Source organism: Charadrius vociferus, unplaced genomic scaffold (assembly GCF_000708025.1).
Source record: "Charadrius vociferus isolate BGI_N301 unplaced genomic scaffold, ASM70802v2 scaffold385, whole genome shotgun sequence".
Lineage (NCBI taxonomy): Eukaryota > Metazoa > Chordata > Aves > Charadriiformes > Charadriidae > Charadrius > Charadrius vociferus.
Genome location: NW_009648925.1, coordinates 1,958,389 through 1,979,887, shown reverse-complemented (window position 1 = coordinate 1,979,887; position 21,499 = coordinate 1,958,389). Strand labels below are relative to the sequence as shown.

At 50.2% G+C, this 21,499-nt stretch overlaps 1 protein-coding gene across 1 annotated transcript in view; it reads left to right on the top strand.

Annotated features, from left to right (window-relative positions):
• LOC104288491 (TGF-beta receptor type-2-like) overlaps positions 1 to 20,890 on the top strand; it is a 37,889-nt gene extending 16,999 nt beyond the window's left edge. The window contains exons 2-7 of the mRNA XM_009887309.1: positions 6,965 to 7,115; positions 10,961 to 11,163; positions 14,267 to 14,988; positions 15,105 to 15,246; positions 16,515 to 16,642; positions 20,387 to 20,890. Of these exons, the coding sequence (XP_009885611.1) occupies positions 6,965 to 7,115; positions 10,961 to 11,163; positions 14,267 to 14,988; positions 15,105 to 15,246; positions 16,515 to 16,642; positions 20,387 to 20,599 (1,559 nt within the window). The 3' untranslated portion in view covers positions 20,600 to 20,890. The remainder of the gene's footprint in view (positions 1 to 6,964; positions 7,116 to 10,960; positions 11,164 to 14,266; positions 14,989 to 15,104; positions 15,247 to 16,514; positions 16,643 to 20,386) is intronic.
• Positions 20,891 to 21,499: the final 609 nt, after the last annotated feature.

The window sequence follows — 21,499 nt, the reverse complement described above, 5'->3', positions numbered from 1 at the left end:
GGGGTCTGCAGTGCCAGAGCCCTGGTTCTCCCGGGAAAGCTGTCTGACCCACGGGTCCATTGACCTGCGCGCCCTCCCCTGCTCCGCTGCACTGAGGATCAGCTCTCCTCCTCCTTTCCCACGTTTCTCTGCTCACTTTGCTTCTAGTCCCAGGGGGGGACCTGCTGCATCCTTCATCCTGTGGGCATTGCACCCAGAGATGCCCCGGCTGCCCCTGCCTCTGCCGCGCTGTGGTTAAACACCAACAGAGGAAAAGCTGGGGATGAAGGGGTTAATTACTACAGGCTCAGCACAAGCCAAGTCTGTAAGTGACTCCCTATTGCTATTTTGAAAAGAGGCTGCCTGGAAAGGGAAAGGAAAAAAAAAAAAAAAAATAAAGGTTTACTTTACAACCATCATTATTTCATCTGCAGAGTTTATACAATGGAAAATAAAAGCCAGGGTACGCGAAGTCAAATCATTTCTGTTTCATTAATGGTATGGAAATCGTTTTGCTTTTATAGGGGAAAAACAAATGTGAACTTGATGTGTGTGTGTGTGTGCGCACACATGCGACTCCCTTCATTGCAAAGGGCAGAGCAGTGAAATCCAGAAATAAAAAATGACTCAGAGGCCGTAGGATCTATGAGTCAGTTGAGCTGTTGTTGTTTTTAAAACACAAGCGAGAGCACAATATGGCAGATAATTGCCAGTGCAGCCCTCCGGTCGCAGGCGTCCCCGCCAGCCCAGCCGTCCTGCAGCATCATGCCTGCTCCCTGCCAGCGGGCATCAGTTGGACACCGCACCGGTACCCACACCTCTGGGACAAACAAGGGCCCAGAGGGATGGAGAGTGGGTTGTCCCAGCAGGAGCAGCTTTGCGGGACAGAAAGTGAAATCTGGGGTGGGAAACTTGAGATGTCCCTGGATGGGAAGCACCTTGCTGCGGGTGGAGGAAAGGGGTGCCGTGCCTTGCCCGATTTCAGTGCCTTGGGCATGAGCATGATGGGCTGTCGCAGAGGATGGAGGAGACGAGCGGCTCCCAGGGCAGACAGGGGAGCGTGGGGTCAGGCATCAGTTGACCTAAATCAAAGAGTAACCACACCAGCCAAATTCTCCCTGCCGAGCGCTGGGCATCACCTTGCTGGCCACCGGTGCTCCAGCTTGCCCAGACAGTGCTGGCTTTGTTGGGGCATGACACTGGGGTACCTCTGGGTGAAACATCCCAACGCCCCAAAAGCAGAGCCATTGCGCTGACGCGTAGACCACTTGCAAAAGGTACCTGAGAAATACCGAAGATTACCAAAGGCGAAGGACGGACGATATTCTGCAGAGCTCGTCTCTCCCCGGGGTCAAGTTAGATCATGATGTAATTTAAGCATCTGAAAGAGATTGGAGAAGTCTGCTGGTACGATCCATACCCAATTTACTTTGTAATGGGACTAAGCAGTATTTGCTAAACACTTAATTTAAAGGGATATTTTCACAAAGGAAAAATAAGTGGTGGAATAAGTCAGTTACCAGCCTGTTTGAAGAAGGTCCAACCAAACCAGAAATGTATACTGCAAGTCTTTCTGGCACCAGGCAGCACTGGTGTCTAACGCAATCAAAATCAGTCCTTTTTTATTCACCAGGAAACATTACTGGCTCATTCCTTGCTCCATACTGTACTCTGCCAAGTACAGTATTTATTATGCAGGACAATGTGGGCCTACATACCTGAGGGCAGAGCCTGGTCCTCTGAAGCAAATGCAGCATGAGCGCTGCTGGGTTTCCTGGGGGAGCCGGGGGCTTGTGCCTCACAGGGGCAAAAAATGGGATAATAAGTTTTTTCAGCTCCATTTGGTCTGCTCTACCTCTCCTACAAAGGTGAAGAAACAGTGTTTATAAAACATAAGGATAGAAAAGAGTGGCCCAATACTAAAAAACTCTTTGGTTCAGCAGCTGAAAGTAGCATGAGATCCCACCACTGGAGAACAGAACTGAGCTGGAGGAAGCCAAGCTTCATCCGAAATAAAAGTACAACAGCTTGAGGACTAGTTCTGGGGAGTTCCTTCAGCACTGTAGGATGCTGCACTGAGAGCAGGTGCTTTCCGACAGATCAGATCTAGCTCAAGCTGGAGCTGACTGCGGGAAATCTGGGATCTCTGTTACACAGGTCACACTGGACAATTGCAATGGGGACGTCTGACCCTGCGTAGGATCTCCTGGAAATCAGGGTCTTAGGGATTACCTTGATGTAGCCCGTCCATGGCACAGGTGGTTGCTTCATGGAGGAGGCAGCTCAGGAGTAACCTGCCAATGAAGAACACGGAGTCCCGGTGTTCTCCCATGGGTCAGCGAGAGAGCGGAGTCCATCAGCCCGGCTGTTGTTTTAATCTTAAAAACAAGTACTGTATATAATAGGGAAGGAATTTGTTCTCATAATAATTTTATGAGATGCTCTGTTATTGTGTAGTCATGTCATTAGCTGTGGATTAAAGCCCAAGGCAAAGCCTAATCCTGAACTTGGCAGCGAACAAAGGACTCACCGCTGAGCCCAAGCTCACCCAGGTGGGAACGCGGGTCTCAGCACAGGTTGGGTTTCCATCAGGGCACCTACCGGGGGGTTTCCAGGAGCAACGTGGCTGCAGGGTTGAAATACAGGTGCTCCTCAATCCCGCCTTTAAGCCTGCTGCTGGTCAAGAGAAAGCCACAGAGCCCAGCAGCTAATCTCCCAGGCCTCAGTCTCTCCGAGTGCAAAGCCTGGGGATTACAGGTTGACTGACCCACATGGAAAATATGATACAGAGAGCTCCCGTGGCCGCTGCAGTAAGGGCAAGCTGGGAAGCCCTCTGCAATTGCTGAGTTGGCATCAGCCCCATCATGAGGTGCTTAGAGATACACAGAAAAGAGGGGACAGACCTCACTGTAAAGCAGTTCTGACCCCAAAATGATCAATTTTTCTTTGTCCTTGAAAAATAAAAGCAATTCAAGGGCAAATTGCCTTTAAATTGTAGAAGGTCCCCTTCCACCTGGGGAGGGGGAGTGCTGGAGGGGTGCAAGTGCCTTAGCATCTCACACCAAACGCTTTTCCTTGAGCCCATCTGGTGTTTCGTTGTCACAAAACAGCACGCCAGAGAGAATATTTGAAAACTAAAACTGCTCATTCTGCCCCGCAGCGAAAATGCATTGCAAGCACATGCCATCGCTTTGGCTCTGAAGCGCCTTCTCCTTCCCTGTAACGAGCGTGCAGTGCCTCCACCTCCATGTACCCCAGGCTTGCTCCTCATTCATCCTCCCCGAGGACCATAGCATGCAGAAAGCTGGAGCCAAAGTTAGATGGTGGATGACCTACCTGCTATCTGGGGCTGCATTGGTAGAGATGAGCTAATTAGAGCCCTATTTATCCCGCTGGGATCTTACAGCTGTAGTCACCGTTGGCAGCTGAGCACCTGGCAAACGAGCAAAAAGCTCATCTGTTGGGAGCTGACTGCTTCCGTGGCTGCAGTGACAGGACTGGTATGAAATTCTCTTGGAGAGCTGTTTTCGATGGCTCTTTTATGGGGGAAGAAGATGGGTTATTGATTACGGCAGTGGTGCTTCAATGGGCTTTGCAGGTGGCCAAGTGGAGAGCATGGATGCCCTGTGAGCAATGACAGGCTGGAGGGCTGCCCCAACACACATAAAAGAATATCCCGATGTCCTTGGGTGATGGTATCACCCCTGCTGCTCTTGCAGGAGAGACTCAGGCACTTTTGGCATAGTTTTCTCCTTTTTTCCTCTACTCAAAAATCGGCTCATATTCTCTCAGTAACCTCTCTGGGGTCCTGATTATAGATACCAGAGACTTGATCCCATTCTCGTGTGCAAGAGAACAAGCCTTCCTATTGATAGGAAGCCAAGCTCACTGTGAGCCCACCTATCAGTGACTTCAAACCATCTTTCCAACTGTTGTTCCATAATAACTTTGACTAACTGTACTATTTATTGGCTCACATCGCATCCTTATGGCTTCAATTTACTTTTGGAAAACGCAACCCACATTTAATTAGTTTATAGTTTGTTCCAAGTTTTGCTTATCCAGCTTTTTTTGGTCTTTTTTTTTTTTTTTGAAGTTTGTATTTTGATGTTTAGCATTTGCCTTGGCAACATCTGGAACCCCTTTATGGAAGTGTATTGTTACTTTTACTGCTCGTGCAGCTTTATTAAATCATCTGAGTATTAATATTGAAAGTGTTCATCTGGGTCTAATCAGGGCCAAGATGAGTGATGTGGCAGTTAAATTGTACCTACGAGCTAATGGTTCAAGGACACAACGTCCTGAAGAAACTTGCAGTGGGCTTTGTGCTCTTCTTTTTAGCTTCCTAGAAGAAGGAGGGGGGGGTGGAAAGAGATATTCCTGCTCTGACCTTTCTTGCAGAGCAGATAACAGAGTCGCAGCCTGAGATAGTTTAGAACAATTTGTCTCCAAAGAATTTTGTCCGGTTACTGCTATATTTCTGGATCTCGTTTCCATATTTAACTCCTTCATCTGCCCAGGCTTCTTCGCTCCGCAGTGCAAACGAGTACCAAGTCAAGATCCCCACCACGCGTGCCAGTACAATACTGCTGGGGATGACGTTCTGCTCTAAGACCTCAAGCAAACCCTTGATATAAATAAGTAAATAACGTACCCCATGGGTATAAATACATAAATAACAAACTCCATCGCTCTGCTGCATCAGCGACATCTACAACCTGCGTTTGTTCATTTGCTTCTCCTCCGCAGGGCCCCCAAACATCCCTGGGGTGATGGTGCTGAGCCTGCAGTCCTGCGGGAGCACGCTGCAAGCACAGCACGAGCCAGGGCATGGATGGGTTGAGCTGATGGGGGGAAAGAAGAAATATGGCAGCGACACCGCCAGAGCACAGCCCTGGGTGTGGTAGGGCTGGGTTTTGGGGGCAGAAACCAATCTCCCTTCAATTCTCCGCTCCCACGTAGCACCATGAATGGAGTTTGTAGAGCATTGTAGAGAGTTTGTGGCTGTTGCTGTAGATCAAGAGCCTCACACAAAGGCTGGGCTTAATTTATGATCCGCCTCCAAAACTCTCGTCATCGAGAGAAGTTTTGCCCAGGATCCTGCGAGTCCTGCCCTGGCAGACTGAGGTGGCGAGGGTGGCTTGCACTGGCTGTACATACTTCAAATCCCGGCCGCAGGCACAACTTCAGTAGCTTACCCCTGGGTGGATTTGGGGCATTGAGTCTGTTGAGGTCACCCCCAAAATCCCTAGGTGCCTCAGCAAGGTCAGAGCAGCCTAGTGGATGAGGGGGATGCTGAGCAAGAGGTTGCGGGCAGCATCCTCACCCACTCTGCTGCCGGCTCCCCCACTGCCTTGCACAACACCGTCCCTGCTGCGTCGCGTTTTAAGCATTGCATGGGTCATTTAAACCAAGATTTCCTCCTTCCAGCCTTCAGATGCAACAGGCTTTTCTTCTGCAGCCAGGTTTCCCCTCCGCCATTAACCTTGGCCTTACCTACGAGGCCACGGGAGCTTGTAAACAGTTTATTTCTGTGCAGGAGCCTTCCAGCAGCTCTTTTATGGCCCTCTCGTGGAGGGGGGTCTGAGCCGGTGGGGGAAGCAGAGCAGGCATAGCAGATGCTGTCGGAGCAGGCTACGCCCCCCGGATTTGGGAAGCGGAGGAGTTAAAAATCCCATTTTGCTGTTGGGACAATAAATGTGTTAAAAAGGAAAGGGACCGGAGGCTTGTCTGTTGGCTAAGGGCAGGTGGCAGATGTGGCCACCAAGAACGCAAGAGGTCCTGCAGGATGCCCACAGACCCAGGGTGCCCATGGGTATTCTCCTGCATCACCAGGGCCTTGGCTGTAGGGGCTGAGACTTTCCGAGCCACAGTCGGGGACTTTGCAGTTTGTTTCTTTTTCAAACTAATGGCTGGTGATGGAAACCCCCTGTGATGGCAGTGGCCGCACAACGGGCCACCGCTGCCCTTTCTGTAGGGGCTGGGAGGCTTGGGGAGGCGGCAGGCAAAGAAGCATGGATGACCCAAACCTTTGAAAACTTAGCTGCTGTAGTTCAGGTCCCTACCTGAACACTCTTGAATGTATTTATTTAGGCAAAAATTTATAAATATACATTTCTACATAAGCCACATAGTGAGTTCTTTTTGTTTTGTTTTGTTTTGTTTTTAAAAAAGGACATTTAGCAGCCTTAAAACAGGAAGTTTAAATTTAGCTGGGATTTATCCCTTAACTGAGCATGGTTCCTTCACCCTTTGTATAAAAATAGAGATAATTTTATGCCCGTGAGATACAGGCAGAGCAGCTCCACATGGGCAACAGTTATTCCTGCTTCTGGGGCTGGATCCGGCACTCCAGGGCAGGAAAGTGGCTCATGCCGGGCTGGGACAGAGCGGGCGGCAGAGCCAGGGCAGGAGCAGCCCAGAGCTCGGGAAGCCTCAGCCCATCGTTTATTGCCAAAGACACAGATGCTCGGGGAGCGGGTGGCAAAGACATTCCCCAGCTTGGGCTCGTTGAACAGGCAGAGGGAGGATGAGGAGGCAGCAGGAGAGGAGGGAGCTGCATCAGTGTGGCCATGCATCCCTCCCCAGCACCTCTACCCCCCCAGGGAGGGGAATAAATAAAGTCTTCAGGCACGCAGAGATGACCCTTTTTGGATACTGTGTGCACTCAGGATGAGGGGAGACACTGATTTCAGCCTAGGTTGTAGAGGAAGAAATAAACTTCCCCGTGATGATAAACAGTATGGGAAACGTGGAGGGAAAACATGTTTCTTTGTGGCTTCCTGGGTTCTGCAAAGCATCCCTCCATCTAGGCTTTGGCACAATCTAAAGCACATCTGACCAAGCAACGGAGCAAAAGAAAACCTAGTAAACAAATGGATGGATAAAAAGGGATAATTCGGGCTCCTTCTCCACTGGGTGTGCGAATCGCTGAAAATAATTGGTGGTTATTTTCCCTTACCCCCGCCGCCTCTCTGCCCCGCAGCCTGCTGTGCCGCTGCCCGCCGCAGCCTGAAGACCAACCTGTGCAAGTGGTGTGACTCCACGCCACCGGCCTGCGAGGAGAAGGTGTGCTACAGCAACTGCAACCTCAACTCCTACTGCGAGGACCCCTACGAGATCTGCGTGGCCATATGGTAAGCGGCAATCCCCCTCGTCAAGGGGGGAGCGCAGGGGAAAAAAGGGTTCGCGGGGCAGCAGCTCCTGGGAACACGTGTATCTATCCCTGCACTTGAATTATGGCCCATTCAAATAATTCAGGACTTTCTATTCCTCCCTCTCTGACTGCGTTATAATCAAAATTACGATTCGCAGTAAAAAATTATTTGGTCTGTCCTGTAATTTTTACCAGTTTATTTCCTAAATAAATTAAGCATTTAAGTGCCCAGCACAAAGTGTGGCAAGTTTGCTGCGGGACCTCTAAACCTCCATAAACCCCTGAATTTAGCTTTACAGGTTGAACCCATTGGGCAACACCAGCAGCCCTGACCCCCAAACCCATGATTGTCCTCCTGCGTCAGGCTGGGGAAACACCAGTTCACATACAGGGGCGCAGTCCAGGTCTGTCCCCATCTGGTGCATGGACGTCTGACCTGGTACCGAACTGGGAGTTAACCCGCTGGGTTTAAGCCACTTCCTTCCCATCCCTTTTCTGCAGAAAAGCCCTTTTCTGCTTCTCCTGGAGATGCCTGAAAGGGAAACACAATCTTGCACGTCAGGCCAAGCGTACGCTGCATCGTTTGCCCGGAAGAGTGCCTCCCCCAGCTTTTTGGTCCCCATGAGCAAAACTAAAAAAAACATCCATTTTGGGTCTGCCCAGAGTGATTTTCTCCTATTTCCCTTTTACTTTGCCTGCCAAAGTGCACGTTTGCCAAAGAAAAAGCCAGCCAAGCACTTATCGCTAGGCTTTATCTCAACCTGCTAATTAGCGTGAATGCTGCACGCCCCGCTTTCAGTAGGAGTTTGCCTCAACATAATTGTTGCATTATGGACTTAAAAAAAACACCAAAACACAAAACCAATAAGAAACCCAAACAAACAAACAAAATCATCCCTGCCCCCCCTGCCCCAAATTCCCCTACACGCAGATGGAGAAGCCACCTTAAATGTTGGGTTGGCAATCCAGCATCTCGCTGGGTTTTGCCATTGACAGCCTACATGTACAGGAAAAAGCAAGACCTCCTGCAGCGTAAATTCCCATGCCAGGAAAACAATCCCACAGCATGGGATGGGGCTGCACCTCACACCACGTATCGGATGGGGTGAGGCAACTGCGAGGTCACAAATAACCTGAGCAACGTGCTCGTGTCCTCCAGCGTGCCCAGCCTGGGCAGCCCCCAGAGGAGGGATTGCACACACCTGGGACTCTTCAGCCGGAAGCTCCTCTGACAAATTACCTGGGAACCCCAAGAAAATGTGGGGAGCACTGAAACTAGGGGACTTCAGTAGCGAGAGGATGACAAATTTGGGTTCTTTCCCTCACTTTTATGTCTGACTTCCCAGCTGACCTCAAAGGCATCATGAAACCTCTCCATACCTTCACCCTTCCACTTTGCACCACGAGGTCGGAAAAGTTGTTAATGGTTGTAACTTCCTTCGAATACCCCGAGGAGTAGCTGCAACACTTGCCAGCCGCCCGTAGCCCACACGGGGCCAGTCATCCCCCATCACTTGTCCTCACCCCAGGGCTGCCCTGCAAACACGACCATCCTGCCACCTCTGGGGAAAGCCTTGGAAACAAGGGTTGAGCCCTGGCACTCTGCTTTTAGCTTTTAATTCACTCTTAATTACTCACTGGCTCTACAAGGCAGGCACTGATCCTCCCTATAGGAGAAGGCCTCCATCCCAGGTTGTGTTTACGCGGTGGCGCTGGCAGGGCAGTAGCCGTCTGGCCCTGAGCTGCCCAGCATGTCTCATGTGCTGTGCCATCAGCCCACATTTAGCTCCCCTCCAGCTCTCAGGGTGCAAGAGGCTCCATCGTGACACCAACAGCTGCCTCCTAATCCCATCTCCAAGCTCCAACTCCTTTCAGCTGCCACCACCGGCCCCACCAAGGGACATATCCCAGTTCTTGCTTGGTTATTCCTAAATCCACCTGGGCACTCCAGTTTTTGAGGATCTCCACTGTTTACTCCCCAAACATCTTCCCTCACCCAGCTTGGTAAACCGTGGGTGGAGATGAAGCCATGGGTCCAACAAGGACGACTACCCCACGCATCAGAAGAAGGGAGCTCCCACATGCCGGGATGTGGCTGTGCTGGACCCTTTTGCTGAGCTCCCTCGCGTTGAGGCAACACTGCTCGGATCCGTTGGGAGAGCTGGGGTTTTCCAGCAACACAAGTGCCCTGTGCACGAGGAGTCAGATGACAACCAGAGCCAAACCCATCCTTTTGCTCTACATGTGACGTATTTCCATGGCTTTAATGGCAGCCTGATCTAGGTGGTGCTGAGCAAGAAATGTGGCCCATGAGAAGGACCTAACCTGGCTACTGAGCATTGGTGGTTAAAAAAGCTCTAAGGACATCAGCACTACGGAGCTAGATCTGGTGCTATGAGCCATGTTTCAGCGAGTAACTGGAATTTCATGCATGAGACCCTTTGGTAATAGGCCTCGAAATATTTCACCTGGTCTCACTGCACTTACTGAACACTTGTGTGCAGTTAAACGCAAGACGGGCACTGGGATATTTTGCATTTTCACTCCAGAAAGGGAAAAATCTCTTGGGAAGTCTTCGCTCCCCCAGCTCCCATCTCTCAGCTGGTGGGAGGGACATCTCCGTCTCCCCTGGCTGATGTTGTGACCATCACTGTCACGGGGCTTGCTACACAAAGCTGAAGAAATACACAGCGATTAAAAAAGGCAAAAGAAAAATAAAGCAAGTCTGTCCATTCTTTTTGAAACAAAGAACAGATTTTCTAGAAATGCCAAGAAATTACACTTTTACCTCCCTCTTAATTATATTACACTTTTACCTCCCTCTTAATTATCTAAATGGAAATAAGGGCTTGTTTGCCATCACATCCCTGGTTGTGCAGAGCCCCTACGCTCCTCTGCCCCAGACCTGGTGTGGACCGGGACACCACCAGGTGACACAGTAGGTTTAATTCATAGTTGCTCGGTTCCTGAAGCCATGGTATGAATGCAGACACAGCCCCAGGAGTCATATCACCTTCACATTATAATTTGGCAGCTCCAAAGGTCAAGCAGTTTCTAGATATAGCCCCGACCAGCGACTGAAGGGCTCTGCTCCCACAGGTTGCCGGAGTCAGGAGCAAATGGTCCTGCAAGGACAGGGCTCAACAAGCAGCAATTAGCCCAGAGAGAGCCCGGGGGATGAGATGGCGCTTATGGGCTCCACCTGCACTCATGGGTTGAGAGGAGCAGGAGGGAAGCACAAGCCAAGCGGTTGCTGGCGAGTGGCCACCGTGTCCCCTACCTCTCACCTTTTCACCCTGCACAGGTGAAATTTGGGCAGCAGAGACCCCATCCCCTTCTGAGGCAGAAATCTTATGACTTGCATTGCAGCAGAGGTGACATACAAGGTGGCACCCTCATTTTGGAGGGTTTCCTTAGGACCATACAGCCCCAAAACCTGCTGGCCCAGCAGCTGGTATTGGCAGAGGAAGGATTTTGTTCCAAATCCCATGCAGGGCACTCAGCCTTAGGGTTGGCACTACCTATTCCAAGGTGGGACTATGAACTGGTGAATTATCTACTGGAAACAAGCGGAGTCTCTGACTCACATCCTCCTATTGGCATGTGCTACACATTTCTCTTTTCACCATTTGGAAGAGATAAAGGGCTTTAACAAAGCCTGTCCAAAGCATGTATAATTAGAATTATACCAGAGCCACTGCAAACAAGTCATACCCTACACAGCTTAAAATGAACGATCTTAAAACCAGGTTTAAGATGACACGCAGGTGACACGAAGGCTGAGCTGTGAGACTAACGCTTTGCCGGTTCATTTGGCACACGCAGGAGACAGGACAACGAGAGCATCAGGATCAGCACCCTCTGCCACAACCCCCACCGCCCCATCGAAAACCTCATGGTGCCCAACTACAACACCTCGCGCTGCATCATGACCCATCAGCCCAGCGAGGACGGGATCATCTACATCTGCGGCTGCGTGGACGAGCAGGAGTGCAACGATAAACTTATCTTTGAAAACCACACCAACGGTGAGTACTTTTGTTAATGTTATTTATGGGTGGAGAAGCACCCAACACTAATGACAAATAACTTGTATTTCCAACAGAGTAGGAGATGCAATGCCAGCAGGAGCTCTTTCAGCATCTCCTGTGACCTCTTTGACATCTTCTTTTACCTATGTAAAAGCTAGGTAAAATTTGTACCCTGTCACTGACCCCAGTATTTTGTCCGTGGCTAAACCATCCCTCCCAGCAGTGCCTCCCGCCTTGGTCTGGAAACATCAGGCGATGGAAAATCCATGGTATCTCTCGGTGGGCTGTACCCTTCAGTGCAGGGCCAATCAACTGGGGAACCCAGCAGCTGATGTAACCCAGCGTGAGTCAATGCTCTGAAAGCTTTAAATAAATTGCGCCAGAGCAAATCCTGCCCCGGCACACCCACGGGAACCGCTGGCGTCCACCACGGCTGCAACCCAAAAAGGTGGTGGTGCCATGGAGCGGGGCTCAGCAGGCGGCAGTGCCTCCCCTGCCGCTCTCCTGGGGGTTTCTGCAGCGGCGTTTCCTCTGGGGAAGGGATGGCCAGAGCCGCCCCGGTGCTGTACACATACGCGAGCACAGCTTAGCACGCCTGTAGATGCTTCTGCAGGTGGCTGGAGATCCAACAGGAGCTGTAAAGCCGCAGCAGGGAAAACTAAGAGGCAGCTCGTTTCTGAACCTCGTGAGAGTTGCGTACTTTGGAAACGCTTCCAGCTAGATCCCGAGCCTTTGGGGGGCTTGTCCAAACCTCCCCAACTCCAAATCGACCAGGTTTATCCAAGTGCCCATCAAGAATCTGACCCATAACAAAGGCGAAGCGAAACCGTTCTGATTTTCTGTAATTACAGAACAATGGGACGCTGAAAACGAGCCTAAGCATAACCTGCAAGTTGGCGGCATAGCTTCTCCCACAGTGCAAAGAAAAATGAAAAAAAAAAAAAAAAAGAAATCACATAAAATGCAAATTCTCAGAACAAACAAGCTGCTTTTAATGAAGGCAAACGATGCTAAATTTGGCAGTTCTTTGCTGCTTGCCGAGCCAAACATAACAGGTACACACACTTCTAGGGAGAGATAGTCAAATCCCAAAGCCGACGCTGGGATATGTAATTTCACACAAAAATGACAACTGGCTCATTGGAAATGCCACCCCCACCAAGGGCTTCCACAAACAGCCGCCTCCTGCCAGCCCGCACGTAAAGTGCCGAAACTCAGAGCGAGAGCAGTGCGGGCCTTAAACAATTATCTCCTCTGATTTGGTCTCTGGGATGAGCTTGGGAAGCCTCAGACTCAGAGACCCCATTGCTTACACCCCTTTCGTCTGCTTTAAAGGATCGTTTGCCTTTTAAAAGTTAACATATGATCTTCTTCAACGGTATAGACAAACGCTGAGCAGAGAAATACCTAATAGAGAGGAGCATTTCTCCAGCAGCTGAAGCAGGCAGATTTTTTTCCCATTTCTCGATTTCTTAAACCCTGCTCTCGGGTCTGGGCTGCTGGATGGCACTGTCCTACCACCGGGGCTGCAGGGGACCCCATCAGAGCTCAGGGACGACCCTAAAGAACACACGGCAGCGTCGTTTCCTAAAGCCGTGCAAGCAGGAGCCCAGCAGACACCCTGGGAAAGCACCGGGGTGGGGTTGAGCATGCAGAGTCTTCTCCATCCCTGCGCCAGCTGAGCCCAGCCCTGGAGGTCCACCTCCCCCTGACAGGGATGGAGAGACCCACGCAGCGATGCTCAACAAGGTGTGGGTTTACAGACCTGCAGGTCTCACCACAGCAGCTACATTTGCTCTCCATGGAAGGGGTCTAAGCCGTGCTGCAGACCCTCCGTATCCAAGGGCTTGCATCGGGAAGGGGCATCCTCCCGAAGGAATTCGCTGAAGTTGTGTTAACTTCCCCTTTTCAGGACTGATGCGTGCAACTCCCTTAAAAATATCTTCTCTTCCTTCAGCATTTCAAAGATGGGATCGCGAGCATCGGGTAAATCCATTAAAGCAGTAGGTGATATCCAGGCCTAACACTTTCCAAAATAAACATATTCCTGAGTTAGTTATTGATTTATATCAGTTTAGGTTGATCTTGTGGTTTGAACCTGATGCCTATTTTAGAAACGCTTTCACAGCCTTGCAGAAATTAGCTGCAGCACATTTTTTTGAAATTTGCCAAGGAAAATAGCGAAACGCTCTGTTTTTCCAGAACCTGAATTATGATCTGCACACACTGAGGTCAAGCAGCGAGAGTTTTGCTTATGGAATGATTCTTATCCCTCTTCCCCTGGGTTATTATACTTGGCAGAAAAACCTCTGAGTAAGATTTTACTTGAATATCTCTACTGAAGTCAGCATGTTTATTCCAGGAATCATGAACATCAAAGGATCAGACAATTATATGTTGTGCGAGGGTTAGGGCTTTTTGTGTGCTCCCCCTGCCTCGATGATCTGAAGGCTGACAGTGGTTTAAAAGAAATAAAACAAAAGCAGCCATGCCCGCTCAGTTCATGGGGGTCGGTGTTGTAACATGGCGAGGAAAGAGATGCCAACATGGACAGGCAGCACTGAAATGATGCTCCTTTACGCTAATTACCGTGCAAAGCATCCAGATGTTCTCCCGCAATGCACGGTCCTGCACGTTGCCCACCCCCCCGCCAGCATCCTTCCCAGCTCTCTGTGCACCACAGGGGTCCAGCAAAGCCCCAGCCCCAAATTTGCTGTTTGAACTTTGCCTCAGCTTTATCGCTGTTATTCCCACCCCGGCCACCCTTGCCGTGAGCACAAGCGGGGCTTGGGAGCTGCCAGAAGGACAGCCAGGCCATTTTGGTGGCAGCAGCAGGATCTCACCCGCTGCATCACGCGGCCTGGAACCCTCGCTTGATAAATGGAGCTAAATTTGAGACCTAAACCGAGCAGCTCCTTCGGTAACTGCCTACATCTGGGATTCTCTGGTGGGACGGGGTCTGTGTGCAGCGTGCCTTGTGGCCCTGCGAAGGGCTGCACTTCATTAACGGCTTCGCATATTTTCCTCCTCCACGTGATGAAAATGAGCTGTTGCAGACCCCGCGGCGGCAGCGCCCTCGCCTTTCCTTTCCTCCCCACAGGCTACTCCATGCTGCAGAGCAAGGAGGTGATCCCGGTGGCTGCCATCAGCCTCCTGCCCCCGCTGCTGGTGGCGGTGATGATCACGGTGATATTCTACCTCTGCCGCACGCAGAAGCGGCGCAAGAGAGCCAAGGCGTGGGGTGGGAAAGTGGGGCAGCCCCCGGCGCTGCCGGAGCCAGGGAGGTCCACCGAGCAGGAGGAGAAGTTGTCCGTGCTGATGGATGAGACCCCAGCCAGCACCGGCCCCACCTGTGCCAGCAGCAGCCGCTCAGGGCAGTACGAGACGGTGGCCGTGAAGATCTTCCCCTGTGAGGAGTACTCCTCCTGGAAGAACGAGAGCCAGATCTTCACCGACGCCAGCCTGAAGCACGACAGCGTCCTGCGGTTCCTCACGGCCGAGGACCGGGGTGCAGGGCCCCGCCGGGAGTACTGGCTCATCACCGCCTACCACAGCCGGGGCAACCTCAAGGACTACCTCTCCCGCCACATCCTGAGCTGGATGGACCTGCAGAAGATGGCGGGCTCTCTGGTGAGTGGGGTGGCCCACCTCCACAGCGACTACACCGCCTGCGGCAGGCCGAAAATCCCCATCGCCCACCGGGACATCAAAAGCACCAATGTCCTTGTGAAGAACGAGCAGGAGTGCGTGCTCTGTGACTTCGGCATCGCCATACGCCTCGATCCTTCCCTGACAGTGGATGACTTTGCCAACAGCGGGCAGGCAAGTATGACCTGCTGGCTCTCCCCAGAGGGGACCCTTTGCAAACCACCCTTGGTCACCCTGCACCCAAAGTCCTTGCCCACCCCTGCTAACACCTCTCTCCTCTTTGCGGGCAGGTGGGCACTGCCAGGTACATGGCCCCGGAGGTCCTGGAGTCCAGGGTAAACCTAGAAGACCTGGAGTCTTTCAAACAGATGGATGTCTACTCAATGGCCCTCGTTTTGTGGGAAATGGCCTCCAGATGCGAAGTGGTAGGAGGTAGGACCATTGCACCGAGGTTGCCACATGCCTTTTTGCTCCCTTCCTCCCCACACAGGGACGTGGCTCACCTTCGCGTCCCCGGCAGTGGCACGGGACCTGATTTGGGGTGGCTTGGGTCTCTGCAGGGCTGCTAAGAGCTGGCGGCAGCTCCTCCCCCGTGGCTGCCTGCCCTGTGTGCCATGGCTGGAGGGGGACAGTTCAGTGGCCGAGGAGCAGGACGAGCCCCCAGGGGGTCATCTGGTCCAGCCCCGCTCAAAGCCGGCCAGCGGCCAAGTCACATCCGAGTCGGTGCTGGTGAAGCAAAGCCAACCGAGCAGCAGGAGCCAAAGCTGCCTCCTCCTCCCCGGCCACCAGCACTTTTTTTTTTTTTTCCTCCTCTCGGACAACAGCAGAGGGTTTATGTTGCAATGGGGACTCGCAAACTCCAGCCTCCAACAGAGCCACATCCCTCCTTGCTTCCCAGAGCCACATCCTGGCATCTGAAATTGTGCATAGCAAAACATTTAATTAAGTGCCCTGCTGCTAGCCCCAGCCTGCCCTTCTGCCTGCTCCCCTCTCTTCCCTTTTTAGCTCTCTCCACTTCCTTCCCTATCCCACCTGCTTGCAATACAAGCCCACGGAGCTGCAAGAAGCTCCAATTCTCAGCAAGAAAGCTGCCCCAACCACCCCCGTGTGCCCCCTACTCAGTGGTGGGAGAGCCTTGCCATCTCAGATGCCCTGTGCATCCTTTGCTCCCGAGCCCGCGTCCCGAGCCATCCCTCCCCACCTGTATTTCACCTGCATTCACATCCAGACAGAAGCTGGCAGAAACCAGGGTGGCCTGTCACCTCTGCAACAGGGGTTTTCTCCTTGGCCTTCCACGACATGAGGTGGCTCTTCTGGAAGGGCCGTTTCTTCTCTAAGCTGATCCATGCCCGCAGCAGGAATCTGGGTGCTGGTACCATAGTTGTTTCTCCCATCTTTCACCAGCACAACACATTTTACCTGCTTAAAATATGTCTCACCCAAAGACAGACCACGTCCTTTGTAGTGCATCTCTTGGGTTCAGGAAGGTAGTCAGATGGTTCCTCAGTCTTATCTCTGAAAACGACCTCTATATGAAAAGCCAGGACTATGTATCTGTGTTCAAATCCTAAATTGTTTCCAGATCCGTTTATTTTTGCAGACTGGTAAAACCAAATTTATTCTCATCCAGTGGACCGTACCAAAGCAAAGCAGCGAATGCATGAAAAACATCCTCTAACACTGCTCTTGCTTCCTTGCAGAGGTAAAGAATTACGAGCTTCCTTTTGGGTCAAAAGTCCAGGAGCAACCTTGCGTGGATACCATGAGGGACATCGTGCTGCATGGCAGAGGACGCCCCGAGATCCCGAGCAGCTGGCTGGTGCATCAGGTAAACTGGGAGTAGCTGGTTCAGAAAAAGAGCAACCCATATTGTTCCACTTCAGTAACCCAGCCTAAACCCCATCACAGCTGTAATCAAAGCAAAAGCAGACTGAATTCCTGGACCCTACTTACAGCTCCTTCTTGGCAGGCTGAGCTCACGTAAGCCCCCCAAGACCCCATTCCCTAGTGTTTAAAAAGCTGTCAGCCAGGAGTACAGCAAAATTTAACGATAAATAAGTTGCCCCGATCAGGAAGCGTTACGAATGCCAAGCGATGGTATTCAGGTACCTTGCAGATAACAGCAGAATGGAGCATTTTAGCGCAAGCTACTCTCATGAAACAGGAAATTATTTGAGTCTAGCCCATTTCTCCCGTAACCACCATATCCAGGAACACGCGGTCCCTGCCGCACAGCCGTCTCACAGCAGGGACTGGGGGCAGAAATGTGCACCCAGCCTCCTGCCCGCACAGTTGTGGAGGTTTCAAGCTCAAAATTACCTCTAACGTGAGAGGTCAGGACTTGGCATGTGAGAAGAAGGACTTCTGCAAGGAAAGCCAAATGGGAAGCATCTCCCGCGCGTGAAACGATCAGGGAAATACGCATGAAGCCGAGAGCAGGGAACCTGCCAGACTCAACTCTTGTCAAGGGGAAGTCTTTCAGCTCAGAGGGTCCGAAAGCACAGCATCTCAGCACAGAAAGCATAACCCAGCGCTCTAAAGTAGAAACACTTCAGCAACGATGAGATGCGCTCTGTTGAAACCACCCCCAAGCACACCCACACCAACCAGCTCCAGAAACACAACCACCTCCTGGCCCTGACGTGCTCCTCTCTCCCAGGTCCAGTACTGTCTTCCATGCACTGAGGACACAAGGACTAACAGGCATGCTGACTGCGATTTTCAACTCTTGCTTGACTTTGGTACTTCTTAAATTTCACGCCTTGTGGAAAAACGCCATCCGCTGATCGACAATTCAGTTCATCTGAAAAACAAGCTGAAACATTGAGCCCGCTGGCTCAGCGCATCGTTTTGCAGTATCCACCCATAAAACACACTGCTACTGCTTCCGCTCTGCTTGGATGGCATACAAAGCCAGGGTTTCCAAAAGGAGAGAAAGCATTTTGTGATCTTAGGAGGCCACGTGTTTCTTACAGTATCTCCTCTCAAACCAATGTTTGTCCAAAGACTCACAACCAACACGACCGACCAAAGCTGCAAACAGCATCAAATGAATCTGTGGTTTCTGCTGGACCGTCAGTGAGTTTATCAGTCCGCAAGTCCATTTCTGAAGTTCACTCAGCCTTTTTCCTTGATGAAGGCAAATACAGGAACTTCAGTCAGCACTGCTACATACTTGAAGTCTTTGAGTATTCATCACAGACATTCACCTCCCAGGGTCTCTGATAAACTTTGAAACCACAGGAAAAACACGCAGAGGCTTGGGCTGTGAAAAATCACACTCCGACAGAGCCTGAGCATAACTGCGCTGTTTGCTGACCCGAAGAAGGGCTGACTGCAATCACCGCCGAGAAATAACGTTGCTGTAGTTGGGTTGGTCGAGCACGTAAAGAGAGCGAGGCTTATAAAGGTAGTAACTTTTATTAGACCACCTGATACTCACTGGGGAAGAGGAACAGAAAAGCCACGTTGTGTTCCTGAAAGTTTGCCTCCAACTAATCTTAGCTGATGTAATAAACATCTCCTTACAAGCCTGGCTTTACACGATTTCCCGGGCATTTTGCAACCAGTCTCCCCAAGGATGCAGCATAGGGCAGCACCATCTGCTGGGAAGCAGCAGAAAGCCACCGGTTTGTGCCAAGGGCTTCCATGGGAATCACAGAATGGTCGAGGTTGGAAAGGACCTTCAGAGATCATCCAGTCCAACCCCCCTGCCAGAGCAGGGGCACCTACAGCAGGTTGCACAGGAACACATCCAGGCAGGTTTTGAATATCTCCAGAGAAGGAGACTCCACAGCCTCTCTGGGCAGCCTGTGCCAGTGCTCTGCCACCCTCAAAGTAAAAAGTTTTTCCTCATGTTGAGGCGGAGTTTTCCTTGTTCCAGTTTGTGCCTGTTGCCCCTTTTCCTGTCGCTGTGCTCCACTGAAGAGTCTGGCCCCATCCTCTTGACACACTCCCTTTAGACATTTATAAGCATTGATGAGATCCCCTCTCAGTCTCCTCTTCTCCAGGCTAAACTGACCCAGGTCTCAGCCTTTCCTCAGAAGAGTCAAGTGCTTCCTGCAGGAGGAAGCGTTGGGTGACACCAAAAGAGGGTGACAAATCACTCACCTGAACAGGAAGCACCCGTAGATGTTCCCACCAACAAAAAGAAGTTTGATACAGAGCTCCAAATGCTACTTCCACGTTTCTACCCACCAGGATCCCTCTCAGCCAAGTGAGGGCCTACATTGTTGGCCACGGTTTAAGATTTTTCAGCAGACATAATCGTTAATTTCCCTGACAGAGCTGACCCACCCCACCTGTGCTGCCCGTCAGCACCTCCACCACAACTGTTCACACAATAAAGCCCATTGAGGAAATTTATCCCCAAACTTTCCCAGGTAACTTACAAACACCTTCAGCCCATGCTTCCACCTCGCTTCACACCCCACCACATCAAAAAAAAAAAAAAAACAACACAAAAAAAACAAAAAAAAACCAACCAAAAAACCACCACAAAAAAACTTAGGTGGTTTTTTAGGCCAGGTAAATTCCTGGATCTGGTTCACAAAGCAGCCAAACAGACTGTTGTACCAGCCCAACCGAAGGGCTGGTGCAGAACAGTAAGGAGCAGTGGGAGCTTAAGTGAATATTGCCACTAAAAATATACTTGTTAAAACTCGGCATCCTTTGGAAATCTGAGATATCAAATATAAAAGCCAAACTAAGTGCATTTTGTGAGCGTAACAAGATGTTCCAGTTGTACCATTCAAAAAAGCATCATCTCTACTTCCAAGGCAAGCTGCAAATAAATGTCATGATTTCAGGGTAAAATTAAGCACAGAAAATCTAACAACTAAACCATACGACAGTGCCATGTTCTGTTGAGAAAAGGCTTATTTTAAAAGCTTCAGCTAAGCTAGCTCATTTTTGCACATTAATCAATTATCCTCAAATCCTTTCGACTAAGCTAATAAATGAGTGACGTAAGAGGTACTGAAACGCACCATCTGTCAGTTTTACTGCACAATCCTGTTCTCTCTAATCTGTGTCCATTATGGAAGATTTAGTACGATGAACCTTAGGGGCGAGCAGCGAGTTCAGAGAAAGGGGCAAGGAGGACAGACGACACTGACGGTACGTCTTTGCAGGAATTGCATTTTCCTCTTGCGTTGGTCTATATGAGGTTTTTGGCTTCTCTTCATTGCAGATTAAGAAATACACAAAATCCACTGAAAAACACGAAGCTTTATTTAGAGTAATGATTTTTCCACTGTGTTGCAACCTGGGTTGATAACGATGCAGAAAGCAATAGCACATGATAGGAATTATATAGGCAAAGGAAGGTTCGGCACAGCTTCTGGTGCTAGCTGCGCTGCCAGCTTAAGAGGGGGGAAAAATACCAGCTGAATAGTGCCATTTTGTTTCTAAGCCCAAAATTTTAGGACTCTTAAGCTTGGCCAAAAAAAAAAAAAAGCGTTTCTGCAGGAAGCTGTCAAAAGTATGGTAAAACACTGTGACTGCTTTAGATCAGCTTCTAGCTCCTCTTCCTCCTGCCCTCAGATCTTAATTTCCGCCCTTTTGACTGCAGGGAATGCGTTTTCTGTGCGACACCATCACGGAGTGCTGGGACCACGACCCCGAGGCTCGCCTCACTGCCCACTGCGTGGCCGAGCGCTTCAACCTGATGGCACAGATGGATTGCGATGACATCCTCAACAACAACACGGACAACGAGGCCACCAAAACAGCCTCTCCCGGCGGGGAGCACCAGGACAGTGACGGGAGCAGAAACACGCAGTGACGCAGCAGGCAAAAAAGCCTCATCGTGAGAGATGAGGGGAAAAGCAAGGAGCGTTTAGCTCATGGGGAAAAACCCTGCTTCGTTTTTCAAAAATGGAACTAAGATCTAGTACATAACTTATTTATAAGATCTGTTTCCTCCCACAGATACAGTGAACTGTGGAATCAATACTTCGGTTAAAGTGCAACATTATATATGAACTGATTTTGTACTTACTTTAAAATGTATAATGATGCAAAGCATTCCTTTTATTATTTTTTAAAATAATGTTTAATCTTTTATTAATAAGCACCTGAATGCCATGTCTACCTTTTGAAGTCCTTCCACATTGCCATCATGAGTTCTTCTAACTACTTATTCTGCACAGATCAAGACAATTTTCAATTTTCCTTTAACAGCCTCCACACACAAAAAATATGAATGTGTTGTAGCAGCAGAAAAAAAAAAAAAAATCTTGAGATGTAACACACTCTCAGTAGAAGAAATGCTGGCACCCATGAAAATTATTCATTGATCAGACAGCCCTTCATATACTATAAAGATACCCCAGTTTGCAAAAGCCGGATTTGCTGCAACACCAACACACTTTTTTCCACTGGGGAGCTCCTGGGTGTACTTGATAGTTCAGCTAAGTGCACAAAGTTTCTTCAGTAGAAAAAAATAGTCCCCAGTGTAGACGCTACTGTTTCACTCCAAGAAAGTCTCCGTACAGGGTATCTACACAACTCTTCCCCTATATCAGTCCAGTTTTCAGCCACCTCCAGCCCAGAGATTTGTGCCACAGTAATACCGTGAACACAAACGCGTTGGCCAATTCTTGCAACCCTTTCACACCCCTCTGCTGTGTTACTCAACCTGAAGAAACGTGATGAGACAGAACCGGGACCTTTACTCCCGTAA